Source organism: Anarhichas minor, unplaced genomic scaffold, assembly GCF_050575085.1.
Source record: "Anarhichas minor isolate MPS153535 unplaced genomic scaffold, ASM5057508v1 ptg000105l, whole genome shotgun sequence".
In the NCBI taxonomy this organism is placed as follows: Eukaryota; Metazoa; Chordata; class Actinopteri; order Perciformes; family Anarhichadidae; genus Anarhichas; species Anarhichas minor.
The window spans coordinates 166267-193103 of record NW_027466551.1 but is presented as its reverse complement, the minus strand read 5'-3'; the positions used below and the strand labels follow the sequence as shown (position 1 = coordinate 193103).

General features: G+C 34.3%; 1 protein-coding gene across 1 annotated transcript in view; it reads left to right on the top strand.

Moving 5' to 3' along the window:
* The window catches only part of gfra2b (GDNF family receptor alpha 2b), a 72521-nt gene extending 64367 nt beyond the window's left edge, over positions 1-8154 (top strand). The window contains exons 9-10 of the mRNA XM_076082850.1: positions 6678-6725; positions 8044-8154. Of these exons, the coding sequence (XP_075938965.1) occupies positions 6678-6725; positions 8044-8154 (159 nt within the window). The remainder of the gene's footprint in view (positions 1-6677; positions 6726-8043) is intronic.
* Positions 8155-26837: the final 18683 nt, after the last annotated feature.

Genomic DNA, 26837 nt, shown 5'->3' with positions numbered 1-26837 from the left:
TAATATATGTGATATAAAGACATAATCTATGTGATATAAAGACATAATATATGTGATATAAAGACATAATATATGTGATATAAAGACATAATATATGTGATATAAAGACATAATCTATGTGATATAAAGACATAATCTATGTGAAATAAAGACATAACATGTGATATAAAGACATAATATATGTGATATAAAGACATAATATATGTGATATAAAGACATAATATATGTGAAATAAAGACATAACATGTGATATAAAGACATAATATATGTGATATAAAGACATAATATATGTGATATAAAGACATAATATATGTGATATAAAGACATAATCTATGTGATATAAAGACATAATATATGTGAAATAAAGACATAATCTATGTGATATAAAGACATAATATATGTGATATAAAGACATAATATATGTGAAATAAAGACATAATCTATGTGATATAAAGACATAATATATGTGATATAAAGACATAATCTATGTGATATAAAGACATAATATATGTGATATAAAGACATAATATATGTGATATAAAGACATAATATATGTGATATAAAGACATAATATATGTGATATAAAGACATAATCTATGTGATATAAAGACATAATATATGTGATATAAAGACATAATCTATGTGATATAAAGACATAATATATGTGATATAAAGACATAATATATGTGAAATAAAGACATAACATGTGATATAAAGACATAATATATGTGATATAAAGACATAATCTATGTGATATAAAGACATAATCTATGTGATATAAAGACATACTATATGTGATAAAAAGACATAATATATGTGATATAAAGACATAATATATGTGATATAAAGACATAATATATGTGAAATAAAGACATAATATATGTGAAATAAAGACATAACATGTGATATAAAGACATAATATATGTGATATAAAGACATAATATATGTGAAATAAAGACATAATATATGTGAAATAAAGACATAACATGTGATATAAAGACATAATATATGTGATATAAAGACATAATATATGTGAAATAAAGACATAACATGTGATATAAAGACATAATATATGTGATATAAAGACATAATATATGTGAAATAAAGACATAACATGTGATATAAAGACATAATATATGTAATATAAAGACATAATATATGTGATATAAAGACATAACGTGATATAAAGACAGTATATGTGATATAATGACATAATATATGTGATATAAAGACATAATATATGTGATATAAAGACATAACATGTGATATAAAGACATAATATGTGTGATATAACGACATAATATATGTAATATAAAGACATAATATATGCGATATAAAGACAATCTATGTAATATAAAGACATAATCTATGTGATATGAAGACATAACATGTGATATAAAGACATAATCTATGTGATATAAAGACATAATATATGTGAAATAAAGACATAACATGTGATATAAAGACATAATATATGTGATATAAAGACATAATATATGTGAAATAAAGACATAACATGTGATATAAAGACATAATATATGTAATATAAAGACATAATATATGTGATATAAAGACATAATCTATGTGATATAAAGACATACTATATGTGATAAAAAGACATAATATATGTGATATAAAGACATAATATATGTGATAAAAAGACATAATATGTGATAAAAAGACATAATATATGTAATATAAAGACATAATATATATGTGATATAAAGACATATGTGATATAAAGACATAATATATGTGATATAAAGACATAATATATGTGATATGAAGACATACTATATGTGAAATAAAGACATAACATGTGATATAAAGACATAATATATGTAATATAAAGACATAATATATGTGATAAAAAGACATAATATATTTGATATAAAGACATAATATATGTGATATAAAGACATAATATATGTGATATAAAGACATAATCTATGTGATATAAAGACATAATATATGTGAAATAAAGACATAATCTATGTGATATAAAGACATAATATATGTGATATAAAGACATAATATATGTGATATAAAGACATAATATATGTGATATAAAGACATAATATATGTGAAATAAAGACATAATCTATGTGATATAAAGACATAATATATGTGATATAAAGACATAATCTATGTGATATAAAGACATAATATATGTGATATAAAGACATAATATATGTGAAATAAAGACATAACATGTGATATAAAGACATAATATATGTGATATAAAGACATAATCTATGTGATATAAAGACATAATCTATGTGATATAAAGACATACTATATGTGATAAAAAGACATAATATATGTGATATAAAGACATAATATATGTGATATAAAGACATAATATATGTGAAATAAAGACATAATATATGTGAAATAAAGACATAACATGTGATATAAAGACATAATATATGTGATATAAAGACATAATATATGTGAAATAAAGACATAATATATGTGAAATAAAGACATAACATGTGATATAAAGACATAATATATGTGATATAAAGACATAATATATGTGAAATAAAGACATAACATGTGATATAAAGACATAATATATGTGATATAAAGACATAATATATGTGAAATAAAGACATAACATGTGATATAAAGACATAATATATGTAATATAAAGACATAATATATGTGATATAAAGACATAATCTATGTGATATAAAGACATACTATATGTGATAAAAAGACATAATATATGTGATATAAAGACATAATATATGTGATAAAAAGACATAATATGTGATAAAAAGACATAATATATGTAATATAAAGACATAATATATGTGTGATATAAAGACACATGTGATATAAAGACATAACGTGATATAAAGACAGTATATGTGATATAATGACATAATATATGTGATATAAAGACATAATATATGTGATATAAAGACATAACATTTGATATAAAGACATAATATGTGTGATATAACGACATAATATATGTAATATAAAGACATAATATATGCGATATAAAGACAATCTATGTAATATAAAGACATAATCTATGTGATATGAAGACATAACATGTGATATAAAGACATAACATTTGATATAAAGACATACTATATGTAATATAAAGACATAATCTATGTGATATAAAGACATAATATATGTGAAATAAAGACATAACATGTGATATAAAGACATAATATATGTGATATAAAGACATAATATATGTGATATAAAGACATAATATATGTGAAATAAAGACATAACATGTGATATAAAGACATAATATATGTAATATAAAGACATAATATATGTGATATAAAGACATAATCTATGTGATATAAAGACATACTATATGTGATAAAAAGACATAATATATGTGATATAAAGACATAATATATGTGATAAAAAGACATAATATGTGATAAAAAGACATAATATATGTAATATAAAGACATAATATATGTGATATAAAGACATAATATATCTGATAAAAAGACATAATATATGTGTGATATAAAGACATATGTGATATGAAGACATACTATATGTGAAATAAAGACATAACATGTGATATAAAGACATAATATATGTAATATAAAGACATAATATATGTGATAAAAAGACATAATATATGTGATATAAAGACATAATATATGTGATATAAAGACATAATATATCTGATAAAAAGACATAATATATGTGTGATATAAAGACATAATATGTGATATAAAGACATAATCTATGTGATATAAAGACATAATATATGTGATATGAAGACATAATCTATGTGAAATAAAGACATAACATGTGATATAAAGACATAATATATGTAATATAAAGACATACTATATGTGATAAAAAGACATAATATATGTGATATAAAGACATAATATATGTGATATAAAGACATAATATATGTGATAAAAAGACATAATATATGTGTGATATAAAGACATAATATGTGATATAAAGACATAATCTATGTGATATAAAGACATACTATATGTGATAAAAAGACATAATATATGTGATATAAAGACATAATATATGTGATATAAAGACATAATATATGTGATATAAAGACATAATATATGTGATAAAAAGACATAATATATGTGTGATATAAAGACATAATATGTGATATAAAGACATAATATGTCATAAAAAGACATATGTGATAAAAAGACATAATATATGTGATATAAAGACATAACATGCAATATAAAGACATAATATATGTGATAAAAAGACATAATATATGTGATATAAAGACATAATATATGTGATATGAAGACATAATGCAGGTGACATCCAGACTCATTGGTGTTTTTGTGCCATTCACACACATTAGCCTCATTCTGCATCCAGGCAGAGAAAGCTTTCCATTATGAACGGGGAGGTGGAAGGCCAACATCAACTCTTCTTATGTAACAGATCCACAGCATGAATTATAGAATACAAAAATAACACATATATAATGTGTCTGGATGCAGAGAGAACTCACAAGTAAATATAACTCCAGTTATAACAACTTCTCATCTTGAAATATGGAGAATAATCAACGAGAGCTGCTCAACATTCACAGTTTGTTTGAGCAGGAGTTGAGATCTTAAACTACAGGAGTCATCAGGTTTGGTTTCATCGTTGAGAGACCAGATCCAGGACCTGTTGCCTGTGAGGTCTATATGTGAAATAATAACCCACAGAGCTGTTCTAGAGATCAATATGTATAATCAGCTGAGCAGTTAAAACTCTGATCACATTCTAAACACACACCGACGTATGTTTCCTGTTTCTCTACTTTACTGGTGTTTGTGTTTACATATATAATATAATGTAACAAACTGCTGTCTGTCAGCACTCTAAGAGCACATTCCTAAGAAGCAGGAATGTTGGTGTCCAGTGAAACAATCCTGGCTGGTCCCACAGCAGCAGAGATAGGATGTAGTGACAGCTCTACGCCCCTCAGGATGCTCAGCATCACCTCCTTCATGCTGCTCTACTATCTCTTTGTTCAACTGTATCATTTTTCCCAGAGCACATGGATATAATATCATTTCTCTGGAAGCTTTGCTGAGCCGTCAGTTTCCAGGAAACAGACCTGCAGAGGCGTTGGGTGTCAGGAGGCCGTAACCGTCTTTATGAATATGATTCACATGGCTTAATGATCACCATGACAACCAGGTGAACGTGCACACGGAGCCACACGTGCTTTTATTTCAGAGGAGACGATCATGATCCTCGCTCTGCTCTCCATTATGTCAGCTCTCCCACCCAGGTACCGGGAGGAGATATGCTAATGAAGCGCTGCCAGAGAGGCTGATGGGAGAGATAAATGATCCTGTGTGTGTGTGTGTGTGTGTGTGTGTGTGTGTGCGTGTGTGTGTGTGTGTGTTTAAACATGACTGACTCTGCATGTCAGCGACGGTAAAGCCAGTGAGTGTTTGAGACGATCAGAAGAAGTGAAGCTACGGTTATTAATGAAAGTCTTCATGTTTCTAACACATGTTGACACTTTGTAACTTCAGCTTGTGATGTTTGATGCACAGTCTTAGACACTACAATACCCATGAGCCTTAGCTGCTGTTGAATCAGAGCTGCAGCTTTGAAATCCTCCAGTCTGAGTGAAAACCTGCTCTGTAGTTTCATCTTCATTCAGCTGCTCGTCAGCGTTGTTTCTTACTGAGTGCATCATGGGAGATGTAGTTTATGTCCTGATGAGTCAACATGTAACACAGAGCTGTGAGACTGATACATAGACTGTAGTCTCTGGTAATATGTCAAATAAAAAACACTCACACACTGAATAATTCGTGCAGATGCGTGATGAATATTATTCCTTATTTTATGGCTCTGTGAGATATTTGGGGTAATGTACATAATACAAAACAAACAGAAAAACAGTCAAAGCTTCCAAGCGTTCGGGTTCACACCAAACAAGAGATTATATAAAGTCAATGCAAAGACGCGTTTACGCTCCATTTACGCATAGATGACGTTATGTTGAGTGTTAGCTTAGCATAGCATCGATCGATCAGAGTTCCATTCAGAAAACAAATCTTTTGTTGTCCGTTTATTGCAGTTAAATCACAACAAATGTATTTGTAGTAAACAGACACAGATGATGTGATGAACCAGACAAGGTTTAGTTTCTCAGGATATCTAGACTTCCACAACGAGTACTAAGCAGAAATACAGGTTATTTCTTTCATGTTGATGGTGGAAATAAATGGCTTTTAGTTGATAATTGTTTCCATGGAGATAAGCCACGCCCCCTCACCAGCACGTCTAGTGCGATTAACCACAAATGATCCCGCGAGTAACGCAACGTGAAAATTTGCTCCGGGTTTGTTGTGAACGCAGCATTAGAGTGATGCCAGAAGGTCCCGGGTTCCAACCCCGGTCCTGTCGGTCTCTTTTCTGTCTGTCTCACCCCTCAAACAGAATCTTCTAATGTTCCTCTGAGTCCGCTTCATGGTGGTGTTCCTCAAGGGTCCATCCTAGGCCCACTGTTCTTCTCTATTTACATTGTATATATGATATGTATATACAGTATATATATATATATATATATATATATATATATATATATATATACTGTATATACACCTAAAAGCTAAATGAATCAGACCTGATGACTGTGAATGTGCTGATAATAATAATGCTGACTTGTTGTTTCTCAGGATGGAGGTCCAGAGTGTGTCCCGTCTGAAGACTTTGAGTGTGAGGAGGTGAGGAGCTTTGATTTCACACCTCACTGTGTTTAGAATCTAGAAACTGATGATGGAAATAACAGCTTTCAGATAATTACATTCATAACATCACATGTGTGGATCCTCCCATGTCCTCTCTTCTTTGTTGGTATTTTAGTTTCCCAGCAAACACTTGATGGATGACGATGTATGAGAGGAGATCAGGTTCATGTCTTGATATCAGGTTCAGGTATTGAGATCAGGTTCAGGTCTTGAGATCAGGTTCAGGTCTTGAGATCAGGTTCAGATCTTGAGATCAGGTTCAGGTCTTGATATCAGGTTCAGGTCTTGATATCAGGTTCAGGTCTTGAGATCAGGTTCAGGTCTTGATATCAGGTTCAGGTCTTGAGATCAGGTTCAGGTCTTGATATCAGGTTCAGGTCTTGATATCAGGTTCAGGTCTTGAGATCAGGTTCAGGTCTTGAGATCAGGTGGTTCAGGTCTTGAGATCAGGTTCAGGTCTTGATATCAGGTTCAGGTCTTGATATCAGGTTCAGGTCTTGAGATCAGGTTCAGCTCTTGAGATCAGGTTCAGGTCTTTAGATCAGGTTCAAGTCTTGAACACTATGATGATGAAATGCAGCTTTCAGCTCCACAAATATCAATTATTTCTCAACAAACTGTTCTCACTTGCTCTGAAGTTCACAATGTGGACGTCTTTACTCCATCTGAAGGATCATCAAGTAGAACGTCCAGATTCTAATCTGGCTTCAGATACTGGACTCCATACAGAACCTGTGAGATCTGGATCCACTTGCTGACCAGGGTTCTACTCAATGAGACAGAACAGAAGATAATGAAATGAGAGCAGAATCAGGACGATACCTCGTTAATAATCAACATTCATGAGACGGACTTTAAATGAATTCATCTCATATTTAATGTTAGTTTTGCTCAACATCAAATGTTTGCTGGTGACGTCTTATATTGAATCAGTTTGATGTTATGACATTGATGTTATGAGTTTTAGAGACACAATCAAAAGAGATCAAATCCAAAGAGAATAAAGTAAAGTCAGAACTTTACAAGAAATAAATATGCTTTTTGTTGGAAAAACTAGACTTTGTGTTAAGAAATAAATCTCTCCATGTTGACTCCAACTCACCTGATAAAGAAAAGGTGAATAATGATGTTATGAGATGTGAAAACATGGGATCCAATCAACCAATGAGCATCAAGTGGGACTCATATATTCATATTTATACTCTCTCATAATGTGTGGACTTAATTCTTCACATTTCAGAATTCAGTTGCCCTAAAACTCCATAACTGCTTCCCCCCCCCCCCCCCCCCCCAGGCTCTGCTGGCTCAGGGGTCAGTTCACTCTACAGGACCGAAGAGCAGCAGCCGGCGATCAGCTCCTCTTCTCCTCTCTGTGACTGTGTCCGTCCTGGTTCTACTTTCATAAACATGAACTCTCACACACACACTCACTCACTCACTCTCTCTCACACACACACACACTCACTCACTCACTCTCACACACACACACACACACACACATAAATGTCAAGACCCAGAGAGTCATGTGACTCGTCCGCTACGAGTAAATGTCAATCAGCAGACATCCAAACATCAACAACAGGCTTTGGAGGACGGAACGTGTTCTGGAGGACATTCTCACAACCCACACACCCACCCACCCCCCCTCCACCCACACACACGCACACACACACACACACACACACACACACACACACACACACACACACACACACAGAAAGAAGAAGAAGAAACTGTATTTTGTGAGAGACAAGTAACAAAGACTGAGAAACCGTCTTGAGGGTTTTGATTGTGCAGCTCTGACTCTGACTCCATCCAGTGTTTCTGGATCTGAGACAGCTGGACTGAAAACCCACCCACCCACCCCCCCTCCACCCACACACACTCACACACACACACACACACTCGGACAACAAGTGTTCAAATTCCAGATTTCTAGTCTGGACAGAAGGGACGAATCCTTCCACGGTGTTTGTCAGCTCCATGTATCCTCTGGACCTCTGAGGCAACAAATCTATACTTCATACACACACACACACACACACCTCCCCTTAGACCTCGTTAGCGGGTAAACAGGGTCCCCTCACAAACCAGTGAGCTTTATCTTCAGTTTGTTGTCGACATTCTGTACAAACTTCATTTAATGTGGAATATGAAAAAAAGTCCATGCAATGAGATCTCAATGGGACAGTGTGTATTTCACATATAAGTGTGTGTGTGTGTGTGTGTGTGTGTGTGTGTGTGTGTGTGTGTGTGTGTGTGTGTGTGTGTGTGTGTGTGTGTGTGTGTGTGAGTAGAAAAGCTGGAAGGGTTCAAATCTTAAAAGCAACTGAAAACCAAAGTGTGAAGTTGTTTCCCTACTGAACAGTTCATGTTTACATTGAAATATTTTACCTTTGGAAAGCATTGTCATTTGATCTACGCTTTAATAAAAGCCATAGAAAGTATCCATGGAAGCAGAGATTGAGACATTGAGGCACATTAGTAGTTTTAAAGACGTCTCGTGAGGGAGTCGGTGGTCGTGAGTCTGAATGTTTGACCTCATGGTGAATCGTTGTGTTTGTGTCTCACTTCATTTTGTGCAGGTGAAGAGACGGAAACCTTTAATGTGACTGAATAAAGATTCAATTTAGATGTAATGAGCTGAAATACATTTGGTTTAGTGGTTCATCAATTATCAGTCATGGGGGGGGGGGGGGGCAGATTAACCTGATTATAGCTGAACCTTTTCTCTCTAAAGTCATAATTTAACTCTAGTTACAGTCCTGACTTCAGTACATTTCACACTTAGGTTTTCATCGCTTTTAACATTCAAATAATGATGTTCTTTTTTTGCTGTGTGTGTGTGTGTGTGTGTACTTTACCTCCCGTCACTCTGTGGGGTATCTCTTATGTGTCACAGACCAGGATGTGGACTATGAGCGAAGGCCTTACTTTACTGTTCTTTCTTAGATACTTGAAAGAGATGATTATTGATTATTGGCCTGCTAGCGGTCCAGAGAAGATATTACAACGCCCAACACTTGAAACACTAAAAACTATTCATGGTCCCCAGAGGATTCTGTGGATCCCCTGAGCGTCTCATAACACCACCATCAGGTCAACAGCCTGCTCAGTGAGACCCGACCCGGCTGCTCCACACATGTAAACGCAAATACAAGTTAGATTTATATGTTTGTTGAAAGAATATTTAAATCCTGTCTGGTCTGACAACCTAACTGCAGGTTTGGTTAATCATGACATTGGATTCATTGACATTTAAAGAACGTTTGCTAAATTAAAACCATATAGAAATTATTTTTAATTCAGAATCGCTTCATAAATAACAGAAACAAGCTATGTTCAGTAAAATGTAATAAAAACAAAGTGAGCAGTTGTTAAAGTAATGAAGAATAAAAAGGGCCTAACAATGGATCCCTGTGGGACACCACGAGTACCTCAATTGGCAGCAGATGGATTTACATTTAAAAGTCTTTCTGATTAGTGACATCATTTAATGTGAGAACTCAATAAGCTAAACTCCCTCAGGACAAACTTTACATCTTAGACCTGAACTCAAAGCTAAACTATCATATATTCCTCTGAGCATTGGAGGATAGTGGGTCCACTAGCAGGACTTTAAGCTTTGTGATCATGTGGAGGGAAAAAGAAATGAGGAAAAAACATGAAAGTGAGATTGTATATTTGCTGATATATTTGTAAAAATGTAACAGAGCTGCAGCAGTGTAACTGAAATATGTCTGGAGATTTAAATAAAAGTAACATCTGTACGAACAGCTGTTGGCTTTTCTGTGTGTGCATTTTCTCTGCTAGCATCACGTGCCTGCTAACAGTGCTACAGGCTACAACATTAAAACATACACTCTGATAAGCCAACATTGCTACCACATTCAGAGCAGAGGAAAGCAAATGAGCGACGTCCTTCGAGTGATACAGTCCCACACTGAAGTGCACTAAAGAACATGAACAGAAAACATACAAAGAAAGAGCACACATACTATTTAACACTTATTGAGCATTAAACTGACATTAAACTATTTCTGCAGTCCTGATGTCTTACACTGTGAGCCCATCTTTAACTTCAGGACATCACAGTGTTTCTTTCTTTTTCATTTTCTTAGTGGAAGAAGTACTCAGATCTATTACTTCAGTAACGTTTTAATACCACAGAGTAGAAATATTATGTTGCAAGTCATAGTATAGCATGTCGAAAAAAGTCATAGTATAGCATGTTGAAAAAAGTCATTGTATAGCATGTCAAAAAAAGTCACAGTATAGCATGTCGAAAAAAGTCACAGTATAGCATGTCGAAAAGTCACAGTATAGCATGTCGAAAAAAGTCACAATATAGCATGTCGAAAAAAGTCACAATATAGCATGTCGAAAAAAGTCACAGTATAGCATGTCGAAAAAAGTCACAATATAGCATGTCGAAAAAAGTCACAGTATAGCATGTCGAAAAAAGTCATATTATAGCATGTCGAAAAAAGTCACAGTATAGCATGTCGAAAAAAGTCATATTATAGCATGTCGAAAAAAGTCATATTATCCAGTTTGTTGTACAGAGTCTAACAGTGTTAAATGTCAGCTGTGCTCTTGGCGACAGACTTCCTGCTCCACCTCATTTGAATCAGGACTGGGAGTCCTGGAGCCACCAGATGAGGTCTGTGAGAGCGGCGAGGCTGCAGGAGGAAGATGTTCTTCAGGTAACGAGAGTCGACAAACGGCCTCCAAACAAATGATGAAGTTTAAATTTGTGTGAAAAGAGAATAAAGACCTGAGCCTGACTCACGAGGGACCCTCACACATGGTAGCGTGTGTGTGTGTGTGTGTGTGTGTGTGTGTGTGTCTGTGTGTGTGTGAGGACAACACAGAGGACTGAGGACAATGTCTCTGTCCTCACTCATTACTGTATTTCATGATTGTTTGAGCACGATGTTGGTTCTCCTTTTGTCTGAACACTACACAGAAACACAGAAACACAAGAACACAGAAACACAGAAACACACAATCACTTCATCATTCACAATTCATATAAAACACTCATAATTCATCATCATTCATAAAAACAGTTTCTGTCATTGATATGTGATTCAGTTTGAACTGCTGCTCAACGAGAAACACTTTAACATTTCTACTTTAATAATGATGATTTTACAGTTCTTACTGTACACTAAAATATATATTAATACACGCATAAATACTGTATATATTTCTCAGCCTCATTATGGATAAAAAATAGCAGCTGGCTTCATGATGTCACTTCTCACGATGAACTTCTAGCTAGTGAGCTAACCGATAATGATGATGATGATGATGATGGTGATGAAGGTTACAGCCGAGCTCTTCCTGCTTCATGTACGTCATCATTTATTCTGTTTTGTTTTAATACTTTAAACTGTCAATGAGCATAAAAACAACAAAAACAGTGAAAGCTAAAATAAGAGAGAGATTTGTTTTACAGACACAAGCTTCATGAAACACGTCGCCACTTCAAGATCATATTCAAAATCATATTCAAAATCATATTCAAAATGTATGTGTGTGTGCGTGTGCGTGTGTGTGTGTGTGTATGTGTGTGTGTGTGTGTGTGTGTGTGTGTGTGCGTGTGTGTGTGTGTGAGGCCCCTGTTACGGTATGTATGTAAACCACAAACAAGCCACAAATCAAGGTGTAGTTCTGGATTCAGACCTCAACCTGAACAGCCTCATCAAGACAATTACATAATCAGCCTACTATCACCTGAAGAATATATCAAGGATTAGAGGATTTATGTCTCAACAGGTAAAACTTGTCCATGCATTCATCTTCAGCAGACTGGACTACTGTAACGGTGTGTTTACAGGCCAAAATACATCTCTGATCTGCTGCGACCTTATGAACCATCCCGACCCCTTAGGTCGTCTGGGACCGGTCTACTTCCTGTTCCCAGAGTCAGAACTAAACATGGAGAAGCAACGTTCAGTTGTTCTGCTCCACATATCTGGAACAAAGTCCAGAAAGCTGCAGGTCTGCTGAGACCCTCAGCTCCTTTAAATCAGGAGTGAAGACTTTTCTGTTTGCTGCCTTTAATTGAACCAGATTCAAGGATATTAATCAATTTCCTGCATTTCTGCATTTTACTACTGTATTTTATTTCTTACATTGCTTTTTAGTGTTGTAATGACTGTTTTTCATGTTTCAATGAATGTTTTGCCTTATGTTTTGATGCTGTTAATGGTTTTATGTGAAGCACTTTGAATTGCCTTGTTGTTGAAATGTGCTGTACAAATAAACCTGCCTTGCCTAATGTCTATGACTAAAGGGACACTATGTCTGCCTGTCACCATAGTAACAGGAGTGGGGGGTGTAATTATAACAGCAGAGAGAGGAAGAAGAGGAGGAGGAGGAGGACCAGACAGGAGCTCTGGAAGGAAGACTTTATTTAAAGGAGGACATTTAAAGGAGGTTCAGTTTGTCCATTTGTCTGTGGAGTCCTCTGTCTTCTGCACAGGCTGAGCTGTCAATCAAACACTAGAATGTAAATGTCCTAAAGGACTGAACGCTTCCGGTATAAATACTGAACACTTCCTGTATAAAGAATGAACACTTCCTCTATAAAGAATGAACACTTTCTGTATGAAGACCGAAGTCTTCGTGTATGAAGACTGAACTCTTCCTGTAAAAAGACTGAACACTTCCTGTAAAAAGACTGAACACATCCTGTATAGAGAATGAACACTTCCTGTTTAAAGACTGAACAATTCCTGTATTAAGACTGAACACATCCTGTATAAAGAATGAACACTTCCTGTAAAAGGACTGGACACATCCTGTATAGAGAATGAACACTTCCTGTTTAAAGACTGAACACTTCCTGTATAAAGACTGAACACATACTGTATAAAGAATGAACACTTCCTGTATAAAGAATGAACACTTCCTGTTTAAAGACTGAACACTTCCTGTATGAAGAATGAACACTTCCTGTATAAAGACTGAACACTTCCTGTAAAAAGACTGAACACATACTGTATAAAGAATGAACACTTCCTGTGTAAAGACTGAACACTTCCTGTATGAAGATTGAACACTTCCTGTATGAAGAATGAACACTTCCTTTATAAAGACTGAACACTTCCTGTAAAAAGACTGAACACATCCTGTATAAAGAATGAACACTTCCTGTATAAAGACTGAACACTAGCTTAGTTATGTTGATTTAGCTTAGATAGTTATGTTGATTTAGCTTAGATAGTTATGTTGATTTAGCTTAGAAAGTTATGTTGATTTAGCTTAGACAGTTATGTTGATTTAGCTTAGATAGTTATGTTGATTTAGCTTAGATAGTTATGTTGATTTAGCTTGAATAGTTATGTTGATTTAGCTTAGATAGATATGTTTATTTACCTTAAATAATTATGTTGATTTAGCTTAGATATTTATGTTGATTTAGCTTAGATAGATATGTTGATTTAGCTTAGTTATGTTGATTTAGCTTAGGTAGATATATTGTTGATTTAGCTTAGATAGTTATGTTGATTTAGCTTAGACAGTTATGTTGATTTAGCTTAGATAGTTATGTTGATTTAGCTTAGGTAGATATATTGTTGATTTAGCTTAGATAGATATGTTGATTTAGCTCAGACAGTTATGTTGATTTAGCTTAGATAGATATATTGTTGATTTAGCTTAGGTATGTTGATTTAGCTTAGATAGTTATGGTGATTTAGCTTAGATAGTTGTGTTGATTTAGCTTAGACAGTTATGTTGATTTAGCTTAGGTAGATATATTGTTGATTTAGCTTAGGTATGTTGATTTAGCTTAGATAGTTGTGTTGATTTAGCTTAGATAGTTATGTTGATTTAGCTTAGTTATGTTGATTTAGCTTAGATAGTTATGTTGATTTAGCTAAGACAGTTATGTTGATTTAGCTTAGACAGGTATGTTGATTTAGCTTAGATAGATATATTGTTGATTTAGCTTAGATAGATATGTTGATTTAGCTTAGACAGTTATGTTGATTTAGCTTAGACAGGTATGTTGATTTAGCTTAGATAGATATATTGTTGATTTAGCTTAGATAGATATGTTGATTTAGCTTAGATAGTTATGTTGATTTAGCTTAGACAGTTATGTTGATTTAGCTTAGATAGATATATTGTTGATTTAGCTTAGACAGTTATGTTGATTTAGCTTAGATAGTTATGTTGATTTAGCTTAGATAGTTATGTTGATTTAGCTTAGGTAGATATATTGTTGATTTAGCTTAGATAGATATGTTGATTTAGCTCAGACAGTTATGTTGATTTAGCTTAGATAGATATATTGTTGATTTAGCTTAGGTATGTTGATTTAGCTTAGATAGTTATGTTGATTTAGCTTAGATAGTTATGTTGATTTAGCTTAGTTATGTTGATTTAGCTTAGTTATGTTGATTTGGCTTAGACAGTTATGTTGATTGAGCTTAGACAGTTATGTTGATTGAGCTTAGACAGTTATGTTGATTTAGCTTAGATAGTTATGTTGATTTAGCTTAGATAGTTATGTTGATTTAGCTTAGATAGTTATGTTGATTTAGCTTAGTTATGTTGATTTAGCTTAGATAGTTATGTTGATTTAGCTTAGTTATGTTGATTTAGCTTAGACAGTTATGTTGATTTAGCTTAGACAGTTATGTTGATTTAGCTTAGGTAGATATGTTGATTTAGCATAGGTAGATACATTGTTGATTTAGCTTAGATAGATATGTTGATTTAGCATAGATAGTTATGTTGATTTAGCTTTGATAGTTATGTTGATTTAGCTTAGATAGTTATGTTGATTTAGCTTAGACAGTTATGTTGATTTAGCTTAGACAGTTATGTTGATTTAGGTTAGACAGTTATGTTGATTTAGCTTAGACAGTTATGTTGATTTAGCTTAGATATTTATGTTGATTTAGCTTAGATAGATATATTGATTTAGCTTAGATAGTTATGTGGATTTAGCATAGGTAGATATATTGTTGATTTAGCTTAGATAGATATGTTGATTTAGCTTAGACAGTTATGTTGATTTAGCTTAGATAGTTATGTTGATTTAGCTTAGACAGTTATGTTGATTTAGCTTAGATAGTTATGTTGATTTAGCTTAGATAGTTATGGTGATTTAGCTTAGATAGTTGTGTTGATTTAGCTTAGACAGGTATGTTGATTTAGCTTAGATAGATATATTGTTGATTTAGCTTAGATAGATATGTTGATTTAGCTTAGACAGTTATGTTGATTTAGCTTAGACAGGTATGTTGATTTAGCTTCGATAGATATATTGTTGATTTAGCTTAGATAGATATGTTGATTTAGCTTAGGTAGATATATTGTTGATTTAGCTTAGATAGATATGTTGATTTAGCTTCGACAGTTATGTTGATTTAGCTTACATAGATATATTGTTGATTTAGCTTAGGTATGTTGATTTAGCTTAGATAGTTATGTTGATTTAGCTTAGATAGTTATGTTGATTTAGCTTAGATAGTTATGTTGATTTAGCTTAGATAGTTATGTTGATTTGGCTTAGACAGTTATGTTGATTGAGCTTAGACAGTTATGTTGATTTAGCTTAGATAGTTATGTTGATTTAGCTTAGATAGTTATGTTGATTTAGCTTAGATAGTTATGTTGATTTAGCTTAGTTATGTTGATTTAGCTTAGATAGTTATGTTGATTTAGCTTAGTTATGTTGATTTAGCTTAGACAGTTATGTTGATTTAGCTTAGACAGTTATGTTGATTTAGCTTAGGTAGATATGTTGATTTAGCATAGGTAGATATATTGTTGATTTAGCTTAGATAGATATGTTGATTTAGCTTAGATAGTTATGTTGATTTAGCTTTGATAGTTATGTTGATTTAGCTTAGATAGTTATGTTGATTTAGCTTAGACAGTTATGTTGATTTAGCTTAGACAGTTATGTTGATTTAGGTTAGACAGTTATGTTGATTTAGCTTAGACAGTTATGTTGATTTAGCTTAGATATTTATGTTGATTTAGCTTAGATAGATATATTGATTTAGCTTAGATAGTTATGTGGATTTAGCATAGGTAGATATATTGTTGATTTAGCTTAGATAGATATGTTGATTTAGCTTAGACAGTTATGTTGATTTAGCTTAGATAGTTATGTTGATTTAGCTTAGACAGTTATGTTGATTTAGCTTAGATAGTTATGTTGATTTAGCTTAGATAGTTATGGTGATTTAGCTTAGATAGTTGTGTTGATTTAGCTTAGACAGGTATGTTGATTTAGCTTAGATAGATATATTGTTGATTTAGCTTAGATAGATATGTTGATTTAGCTTAGACAGTTATGTTGATTTAGCTTAGACAGGTATGTTGATTTAGCTTAGATAGATATATTGTTGATTTAGCTTAGACAGTTATGTTGATTTAGCTTAGACAGTTATGTTGATTTAGCTTAGATAGATATATTGTTGATTTAGCTTAGACAGTTATGTTGATTTAGCTTAGATAGTTATGTTGATTTAGCTTAGGTAGATATATTGTTGATTTAGCTTAGATAGATATGTTGATTTAGCTTCGACAGTTATGTTGATTTAGCTTACATAGATATATTGTTGATTTAGCTTAGGTATGTTGATTTAGCTTAGATAGTTATGTTGATTTAGCTTAGATAGTTATGTTGATTTAGCTTAGATAGTTATGTTGATTTAGCTTAGATAGTTATGTTGATTTAGCTTAGACAGTTATGTTGATTTAGCTTAGGTAGATATGTTGATTTAGCCTAGACAGTTATGTTGATTTAGCATAGGTAGATATATTGTTGATTTAGCTTAGATAGATATGTTGATTTAGTTTAGATAGTTATGTTGATTTAGCTTAGATAGTTATGTTGATTTAGCTTAGATAGTTATGTTGATTTAGCTTAGATAGTTATGTTGATTTAGCTTAGTTATGTTGATTTAGCTTAGACAGTTATGTTGATTTAGCTTAGGTAGATATGTTGATTTAGCCTAGACAGTTATGTTGATTTAGCATAGGTAGATATATTGTTGATTTAGCTTAGATAGATATGTTGATTTAACTTAGATAGTTATGTTGATTTAGCTTTGATAGTTATGTTGATTTAGCTTAGATAGTTATGTTGATTTAGCTTAGACAGTTATGTTGATTTAGCTTAGACAGTTATGTTGATTTAGTTTAGACAGTTATGTTGATTTAGCTTAGATATTTATGTTGATTTAGCTTAGATAGTTATGTTGATTTAGCTTAGATAGTTATGTTGATTTAGCTTTGATATTTATGTTGATTTAGCTTAGATAGTTATGTTGATTTAGCTTAGATAGTTATGTTGATTTAGCTTAGACAGTTATGTTGATTTAGCTTTGATAGTTATGTTGATTTAGCTTAGATAGTTATGTTGATTTAGCTTAGACAGTTATGTTGATTTAGCTTAGACAGTTATGTTGATTTAGCTTAGACAGTTATGTTGATTTAGTTTAGACAGTTATGTTGATTTAGCTTAGATAGTTATGTTGATTTGGCTTAGACAGTTATGTTGATTGAGCTTAGACAGTTATGTTGATTTAGCTTAGATAGTTATGTTGATTTAGCTTAGATAGTTATGTTGATTTAGCTTAGATAGTTATGTTGATTTAGCTTAGTTATGTTGATTTAGCTTAGATAGTTATGTTGATTTAGCTTAGTTATGTTGATTTAGCTTAGACAGTTATGTTGATTTAGCTTAGACAGTTATGTTGATTTAGCTTAGGTAGATATGTTGATTTAGCATAGGTAGATATATTGTTGATTTAGCTTAGATAGATATGTTGATTTAGCTTAGATAGTTATGTTGATTTAGCTTTGATAGTTATGTTGATTTAGCTTAGATAGTTATGTTGATTTAGCTTAGACAGTTATGTTGATTTAGCTTAGACAGTTATGTTGATTTAGGTTAGACAGTTATGTTGATTTAGCTTAGACAGTTATGTTGATTTAGCTTAGATATTTATGTTGATTTAGCTTAGATAGATATATTGATTTAGCTTAGATAGTTATGTGGATTTAGCATAGGTAGATATATTGTTGATTTAGCTTAGATAGATATGTTGATTTAGCTTAGACAGTTATGTTGATTTAGCTTAGATAGTTATGTTGATTTAGCTTAGACAGTTATGTTGATTTAGCTTAGATAGTTATGTTGATTTAGCTTAGATAGTTATGGTGATTTAGCTTAGATAGTTGTGTTGATTTAGCTTAGACAGGTATGTTGATTTAGCTTAGATAGATATATTGTTGATTTAGCTTAGATAGATATGTTGATTTAGCTTAGACAGTTATGTTGATTTAGCTTAGACAGGTATGTTGATTTAGCTTAGATAGATATATTGTTGATTTAGCTTAGACAGTTATGTTGATTTAGCTTAGACAGTTATGTTGATTTAGCTTAGATAGATATATTGTTGATTTAGCTTAGACAGTTATGTTGATTTAGCTTAGATAGTTATGTTGATTTAGCTTAGGTAGATATATTGTTGATTTAGCTTAGATAGATATGTTGATTTAGCTTCGACAGTTATGTTGATTTAGCTTACATAGATATATTGTTGATTTAGCTTAGGTATGTTGATTTAGCTTAGATAGTTATGTTGATTTAGCTTAGATAGTTATGTTGATTTAGCTTAGATAGTTATGTTGATTTAGCTTAGATAGTTATGTTGATTTAGCTTAGACAGTTATGTTGATTTAGCTTAGGTAGATATGTTGATTTAGCCTAGACAGTTATGTTGATTTAGCATAGGTAGATATATTGTTGATTTAGCTTAGATAGATATGTTGATTTAGTTTAGATAGTTATGTTGATTTAGCTTAGATAGTTATGTTGATTTAGCTTAGATAGTTATGTTGATTTAGCTTAGATAGTTATGTTGATTTAGCTTAGTTATGTTGATTTAGCTTAGACAGTTATGTTGATTTAGCTTAGGTAGATATGTTGATTTAGCCTAGACAGTTATGTTGATTTAGCATAGGTAGATATATTGTTGATTTAGCTTAGATAGATATGTTGATTTAGCTTAGATAGTTATGTTGATTTAGCTTTGATAGTTATGTTGATTTAGCTTAGATAGTTATGTTGATTTAGCTTAGACAGTTATGTTGATTTAGCTTAGACAGTTATGTTGATTTAGTTTAGACAGTTATGTTGATTTAGCTTAGATATTTATGTTGATTTAGCTTAGATAGTTATGTTGATTTAGCTTAGATAGTTATGTTGATTTAGCTTTGATATTTATGTTGATTTAGCTTAGATAGTTATGTTGATTTAGCTTAGATAGTTATGTTGATTTAGCTTAGACAGTTATGTTGATTTAGCTTTGATAGTTATGTTGATTTAGCTTAGATAGTTATGTTGATTTAGCTTAGACAGTTATGTTGATTTAGCTTAGACAGTTATGTTGATTTAGCTTAGACAGTTATGTTGATTTAGTTTAGACAGTTATGTTGATTTAGCTTAGATATTTATATTGATTTAGCTTAGACAGTTATGTTGATTTAGCTTTGATAGTTATGTTGATTTAGCTTAGATAGTTATGTTGATTTAGCTTAGACAGTTATGTTGATTTAGCTTAGACAGTTATGTTGATTTAGCTTAGACAGTTATGTTGATTTAGCTTAGACAGTTATGTTGATTTAGCTTAGATATTTATATTGATTTAGCTTAGATAGATATGTTGATTTAGCTTAGATATTTATGTTGATTTAGCTTAGATAGTTATGTTGATTTAGCTGATTTCACCTCCATGATTCTGCAACAACACTGAAAGAAAAGACGGGTTTTGAAACTCTGTGTCTAATTTGACAACTTAACTGGAGCTTTTTATTACTACTTTATAATATTTAGGACTGGCATATGGACGGATAGACAGACAGATGGACAGACAGACAGATAGAGAGAGAGAGACACACAGACACACAGACAGACATAAATCTACTAACTACTACCAGCAGGCCGTATAAAGAATGTGAACCAGCAGCAGCTGTGACAAAGTGAAGCGTGTTTCATGTTGACGGTGTGACATGTTCGTGTTCCGGCTGTTTATATATTTGGAAGATAAATCCAGAACCTCCTCCAGGAGCTGTTTTAATCCTGGAAGCTGCTGTCTTTGCTTTCTGATACTGAAGAATAAGCTCTCAGTGTGTGTTGTGTTTCTCATCAATCAGAGCTGTGAGGACCAAACAATCCATTCTGTCTGTCTGTCGATATACAGACTCTCTCTGCTGACATCATCAGTATTGTGGGATGAGGCTGCACTTTCCCTCCTTTGTTCTTCTTTTGTTCTCTTCTGCTGCTTCAGGACAATAAACCTCTCTGTGTTGTTTAAAGGGGACATTTTCTACAGAGGAATCACGTATTCTTGTCTTTAGACATTCAGCTTGGAGGAGGACAGGTGTTTAATGAAGACACTAAATCTGTTGGAGACAGCTGATAGTGTCCTCAGTCGTCATTAAACAGATGTTGTCGTCCAGATGTTTGTCCAGACTGAAGATGATGAACACTGAAGGAAACTGTTCAACTTTTTATTATGTTTTTAGCAGCAGAGAAGAGAGAAGCAGCTTCACACATACATCTGTATATATAATAATCATAAAGCACATAAAGGATTCATGTCAGCTCTATGATTAATGTCATCATCATCATTTTGCATTTTTGCATTGTTCCAATAAAAAATTGTAAAAACTCAAAAATCTATTTGTGGGTTTATTTGATTGTTTTCCTATCAATAATCCAATAGTTAAAGTTATTTTATAAAAGTATCGTCATCTTCAGATTAAATTGTTCATTAGTGTCATTTAATCAGGTCTAAATCTTTGACTAGAAACATGTGATTATTTACTTCCTGCAGGATGAGGATGGAGAAAAGATCCTTAATGTTGTAATGTTTGTAGTGTTTTTAATGTTGTTAATGTTTTTAATGTGTTCATAAGCTGCTTCATGGAGCTCAGGCGTCTCTGTCTCATCTCTTCTCAACACTGTTTGCATATATTCGGCCTTCATCAGCTGCTTTCTTGTTGGTGGGAGGAGCCGAGTGGCAGCACTCGTCAGTGTGACCTTCAGGACAATGAGACCTGCTGGTGGACGTTTGTGTCCCAGGAGACGAGGAGACGAGGAGACTCTCCTGCTGCTCACATCGTGCTGAAATCTGATGTGACTGCTGACGAGGAGTATTTGAGCCGCCAGCTTCACAATTTCCATAAATGATGTCACACATGGACCAACACACGAAACACAGAGACAGTCTGACAGTTAAGAGGTTTACAGATGAAACCAAAGGATGGAGAAGTCCTCAGTCCTCTGTTACTAATTACAAGTATCAGACTTTTCTTTGTTGAATCATTCATGTGAAAGTAAAACTGAACAGGATTAAGTTCCGTTGTTTCTGGAATCTAGAAAAACATTTAGTTTCCTCTTTCAGGTTTTAATCACTTGACTTTAAATAAAGGTTATTTAAATATCTGTAGGTGCTTCTCTTTGTGTGGTTTCCCCCCCCCCCCCATCCTGCTGAACATCACTACGTCTTCTATTGAAGCTTCAGTATCTTTGATGCTCACAGAAAGCTAACCTTTAAACAATAATGGGGACCCGATTCCCTCTCTATCAATGTCTGTGAGGTTAGCAGTTTACAGTAGTTTACAGTAGACGACTCTGACCTGCAGCCTCGAAGGCAACAATTACAAAAGGGGGTCTGCACCAAAGCTTTTACATCTTTTACATCTTCTACATCTTCTACACTCCCTCCCTCCCGTCTCTGCCCTCGGGGCAACAAGCTGCATCACTGCTCTGTTTCTGGGCTATTTCAGGAACAGCAGTGTCATGTTACTGCTCTTCTGTTTCCCACCAGCAGCTTCAACAGGACACCAGCTTTATGTGTTTGATAGGAACATGCAGTCTGTGGTCTGTAGTCTAAAATCTGTAGTCTTAATTGTTAGTCTGTAGTCTGAAATATTTAGTCTGTAGTCTATAGTCTATAGCAGGGGTCTTCAACTAAAATTCCAAAAGGTCCAGTTTGAGAAAATCTCCTCGGGCAAAGGTCCGAAACATTACAATAATATCTAACTTGCTCTATTTAGTGCCATATATATATAAATATTAGTGCTGGGCAACGATTAAAATATTTAATCGCGATTAATTGCATGGATTTTTTGCGATTAATCTCATTGTTATGGCAAAGTTCAATAATGAATTCAAAAGTAGTGTATTGCGCACTTTTATCTTGAAAGTACTGCTATATGAACAAAGGTCAATAACATTTGGTTTGCAAACACTTTAAACAAATAAGGTTATTTTTAACAGCAGTATTCCTTTTACACAGTAGCAGTTATAACACAGTTATAATGATTCTGATCATAGATATTCAGCCGGTGTTCATAACTTTATCTTCATGTGTGTAAGAGATGATATTTAAATATACTTCTTGAAAACTGCAAATCTATCTACGTCATGTTTTTATGTTTGTTAAATTCTCAGTAGCGATAACTAAATGATGCTTATTATACATATTACAAACAAAACACTCGCATGTCGCTTAATAATAAATAAATGAAAAACTGCGTTAACGCGCATTAATATAATTGTCGGCGTTAATTAATTAATGTGTTAACGCGATAATAACGCGTTAACTTGCCCAGCACTAATAAATATATATATATATATATTAGTGCTGGGCAAGTTAACGAGTTAATTTTGCGTTAACTTGTTTCCTTCATCAGGTCTAACACATGAAGACTGTCTCCTTCATCAGGTCTAACACATGAAGACTGTCTCCTTCATCAGGTCTAACACATGAAGACTGTCTCCAGCATCAGGTCTAACACATGAAGACTGTCTCCTTCATCAGGTCTAACACATGAAGACTGTCTCCTTCATCAGGTCTAACACATGAAGACTGTCTCCTTCATCAGGTCTAACACATGAAGACTGTCTCCTTCATCAGGTCTAACACATGAAGACTGTCTCCAGCATCAGGTCTAACACATGAAGACTGTCTCCTTCATCAGGTCTAACACATGAAGACTGTCTCCTTCATCAGGTCTAACACATGAAGACTGTCTCCTTCATCAGGTCTAACACATGAAGACTGTCTCCAGCATCAGGTCTAACACATGAAGACTGTCTCCTTCATCAGGTCTAACACATGAAGACTGTCTCCTTCATCAGGTCTAACACATGAAGACTGTCTCCAGCATCAGGTCTAACACATGAAGACTGTCTCCTTCATCAGGTCTAACACATGAAGACTGTCTCCTTCATCAGGTCTAACACATGAAGACTGTCTCCAGCATCAGGTCTAACACATGAAGACTGTCTCCTTCATCAGGTCTAACACATGAAGACTGTCTCCTTCATCAGGTCTAACACATGAAGACCGTCTCCAGCATCAGGTCTAACACATGAAGACTGTCTCCTTCATCAGGTCTAACACATGAAGACTGTCTCCTTCATCAGGTCTAACACATGAAGACCGTCTCCAGCATCAGGTCTAACACATGAAGACTGTCTCCAGCATCAGGTCTAACACATGAAGACTGTCTCCTTCATCAGGTCTAACACATGAAGACTGTCTGAGTTCCTTTATCGACTAACGTGAAGTCACGTGACCGTGGTGGAGTTCCTTTATAGACTAACGTGAAGTCACGTGACCGTGGTGGAGTTCCTTTATAGACTAACGTGAAGTCACGTGACCGTGGTGGAGTTCCTTTATAGACCAACGTGAAGTCACGTGACCGTGGTGGAGTTCCTTTATAGACCAACATGAAGTCACGTGACCGTGGTGGAGTTCCTTTATAGCCTAACGTGAAGTCGCGTGACCGTGGTGGAGTTCCTTTATAGACTAACGTGAAGTCGCGTGACCGTGGTGGAGTTCCTTTATAGACTAACGTGAAGTCGCGTGACCGTGGTGGAGTTCCTTTATAGACTAACGTGAAGTCGCGTGACCGTGGTGGAGTTCCTTTATAGACTAACATGAAGTCACGTGACCGTGGTGGAGTTCCTTTATAGACTAACGTGAAGTCGCGTGACCGTGGTGGAGTTCCTTTATAGACTAACATGAAGTCACGTGACCGTGGTGGAGTTCCTTTACAGACTAACGTGAAGTCACGTGACCGTGGTGGAGTTCCTTTACAGACTAACGTGAAGTCACGTGACCATGGTGGAGTTCCTTTATAGACTAACATGAAGTCACGTGACCGTGGTGGAGTTCCTTTATAGACTAACGTGAAGTCGCGTGACCGTGGTGGAGTTCCTTTATAGACTAACGTGAAGTCGCGTGACCGTGGTGGAGTTCCTTTACAGACTAACATGAAGTCGCGTGACCGTGGTGGAGTTCCTTTACAGACTAACATGAAGTCACGTGACCGTGGTGGAGTTCCTTTACAGACTAACATGAAGTCACGTGACCGTGGTGGAGTTCCTTTACAGACTAACTTGAAGTCACGTGACCGTGGTGGAGTTCCTTTATAGAATAACTTGAAGTCACGTGACCGTGGTGGAGTTCCTTTACAGACTAACATGAAGTCACGTGACCGTGGTGGAGTTCCTTTACAGACTAACATGAAGTCACGTGACCGTGGTGGAGTTCCTTTATAGAATAACTTGAAGTCACGTGACCGTGGTGGAGTTCCTTTACAGACTAACTTGAAGTCACGTGACCGTGGTGGAGTTCCTTTATAGAATAACTTGAAGTCACGTGACCGTGGTGGAGTTCCTTTACAGACTAACATGAAGTCACGTGACCGTGGTGGAGTTCCTTTACAGACTAACTTGAAGTCACGTGACCGTGGTGGAGTTCCTTTATAGAATAACTTGAAGTCACGTGACCGTGGTGGAGTTCCTTTACAGACTAACTTGAAGTCACGTGACCGTGGTGGAGTTCCTTTACAGACTAACATGAAGTCGCGTGACCGTGGTGGAGTTCCTTTACAGACTAACATGAAGTCACGTGACCGTGGTGGAGTTCCTTTACAGACTAACATGAAGTCGCGTGACCGTGGTGGAGTTCCTTTACAGACTAACATGAAGTCACGTGACCGTGGTGGAGTTCCTTTACAGACTAACATGAAGTCGCGTGACCGTGGTGGAGTTCCTTTACAGACTAACTTGAAGTCACGTGACCGTGGTGGAGTTCCTTTACAGACTAACATGAAGTCACGTGACCGTGGTGGAGTTCCTTTACAGACTAACTTGAAGTCACGTGACCGTGGTGGAGTTCCTTTATAGAATAACGTGAAGTCACGTGTAACATCACTTGTAGTTAACTACAGATTTACCAACACTCAGTTAATACTGCAGCCACAGACTTAACTTTAGCAGCTAACATTAGCAGCTAACTTAAGAGCAGAAAACACTATTAACTCCACTCAGTACACTTTAGTTGTTTGTTTCCTTAAACAGCTTAACAAACAGTTCGTCTTTCTGAGCAAAACCTGATGCCAGAATTTCATTAGTACAAATATGATAATACATTTATTCTGATTATTTAGTCCACATGCTCTCTTCCTCCTCTCTTTCTGTCTCTACACTGTAACTAAAGCAGCCATCAACACTAACAGAAGGATGGAGCCTCAGGAGGACTCAATCTGGAGCTCATTACACACACACACAAACACACACACACACTCACACAAAAACCTACATGTAAACACATATGCCACCACTTTTCCCTGAACAGTTCCTCCTTCACTGTTTGAACATCTGGTGCATTCTGGTATTTACGGCCTCCTACTGTATCTATACTGTATATGTATGTGTGTGTGTGCGTGTGTGTGTGTGTGTGTGTGTGTCCTTGAGACAAACAGTGTGGTCCACTGAAGAATCCTGTTGAACAGTTAACTTTAGACATGAAGGAGTTTTACAGGGTGAGTTTCTATATTCATCATCATTATGTGGCCTCATAATATTAATATGATCTGAGTGTGTAGTTTCATATCTCACACAAAGAGCACACATTTGTGGTGACATGACAGAAGCTCAACATGTCCTCCCTCTCATTGGACTCACTGTCAAGTCAATAGATGAGCTCATTCATTATTGATTGTCAATGCTGCGTTTGTGAA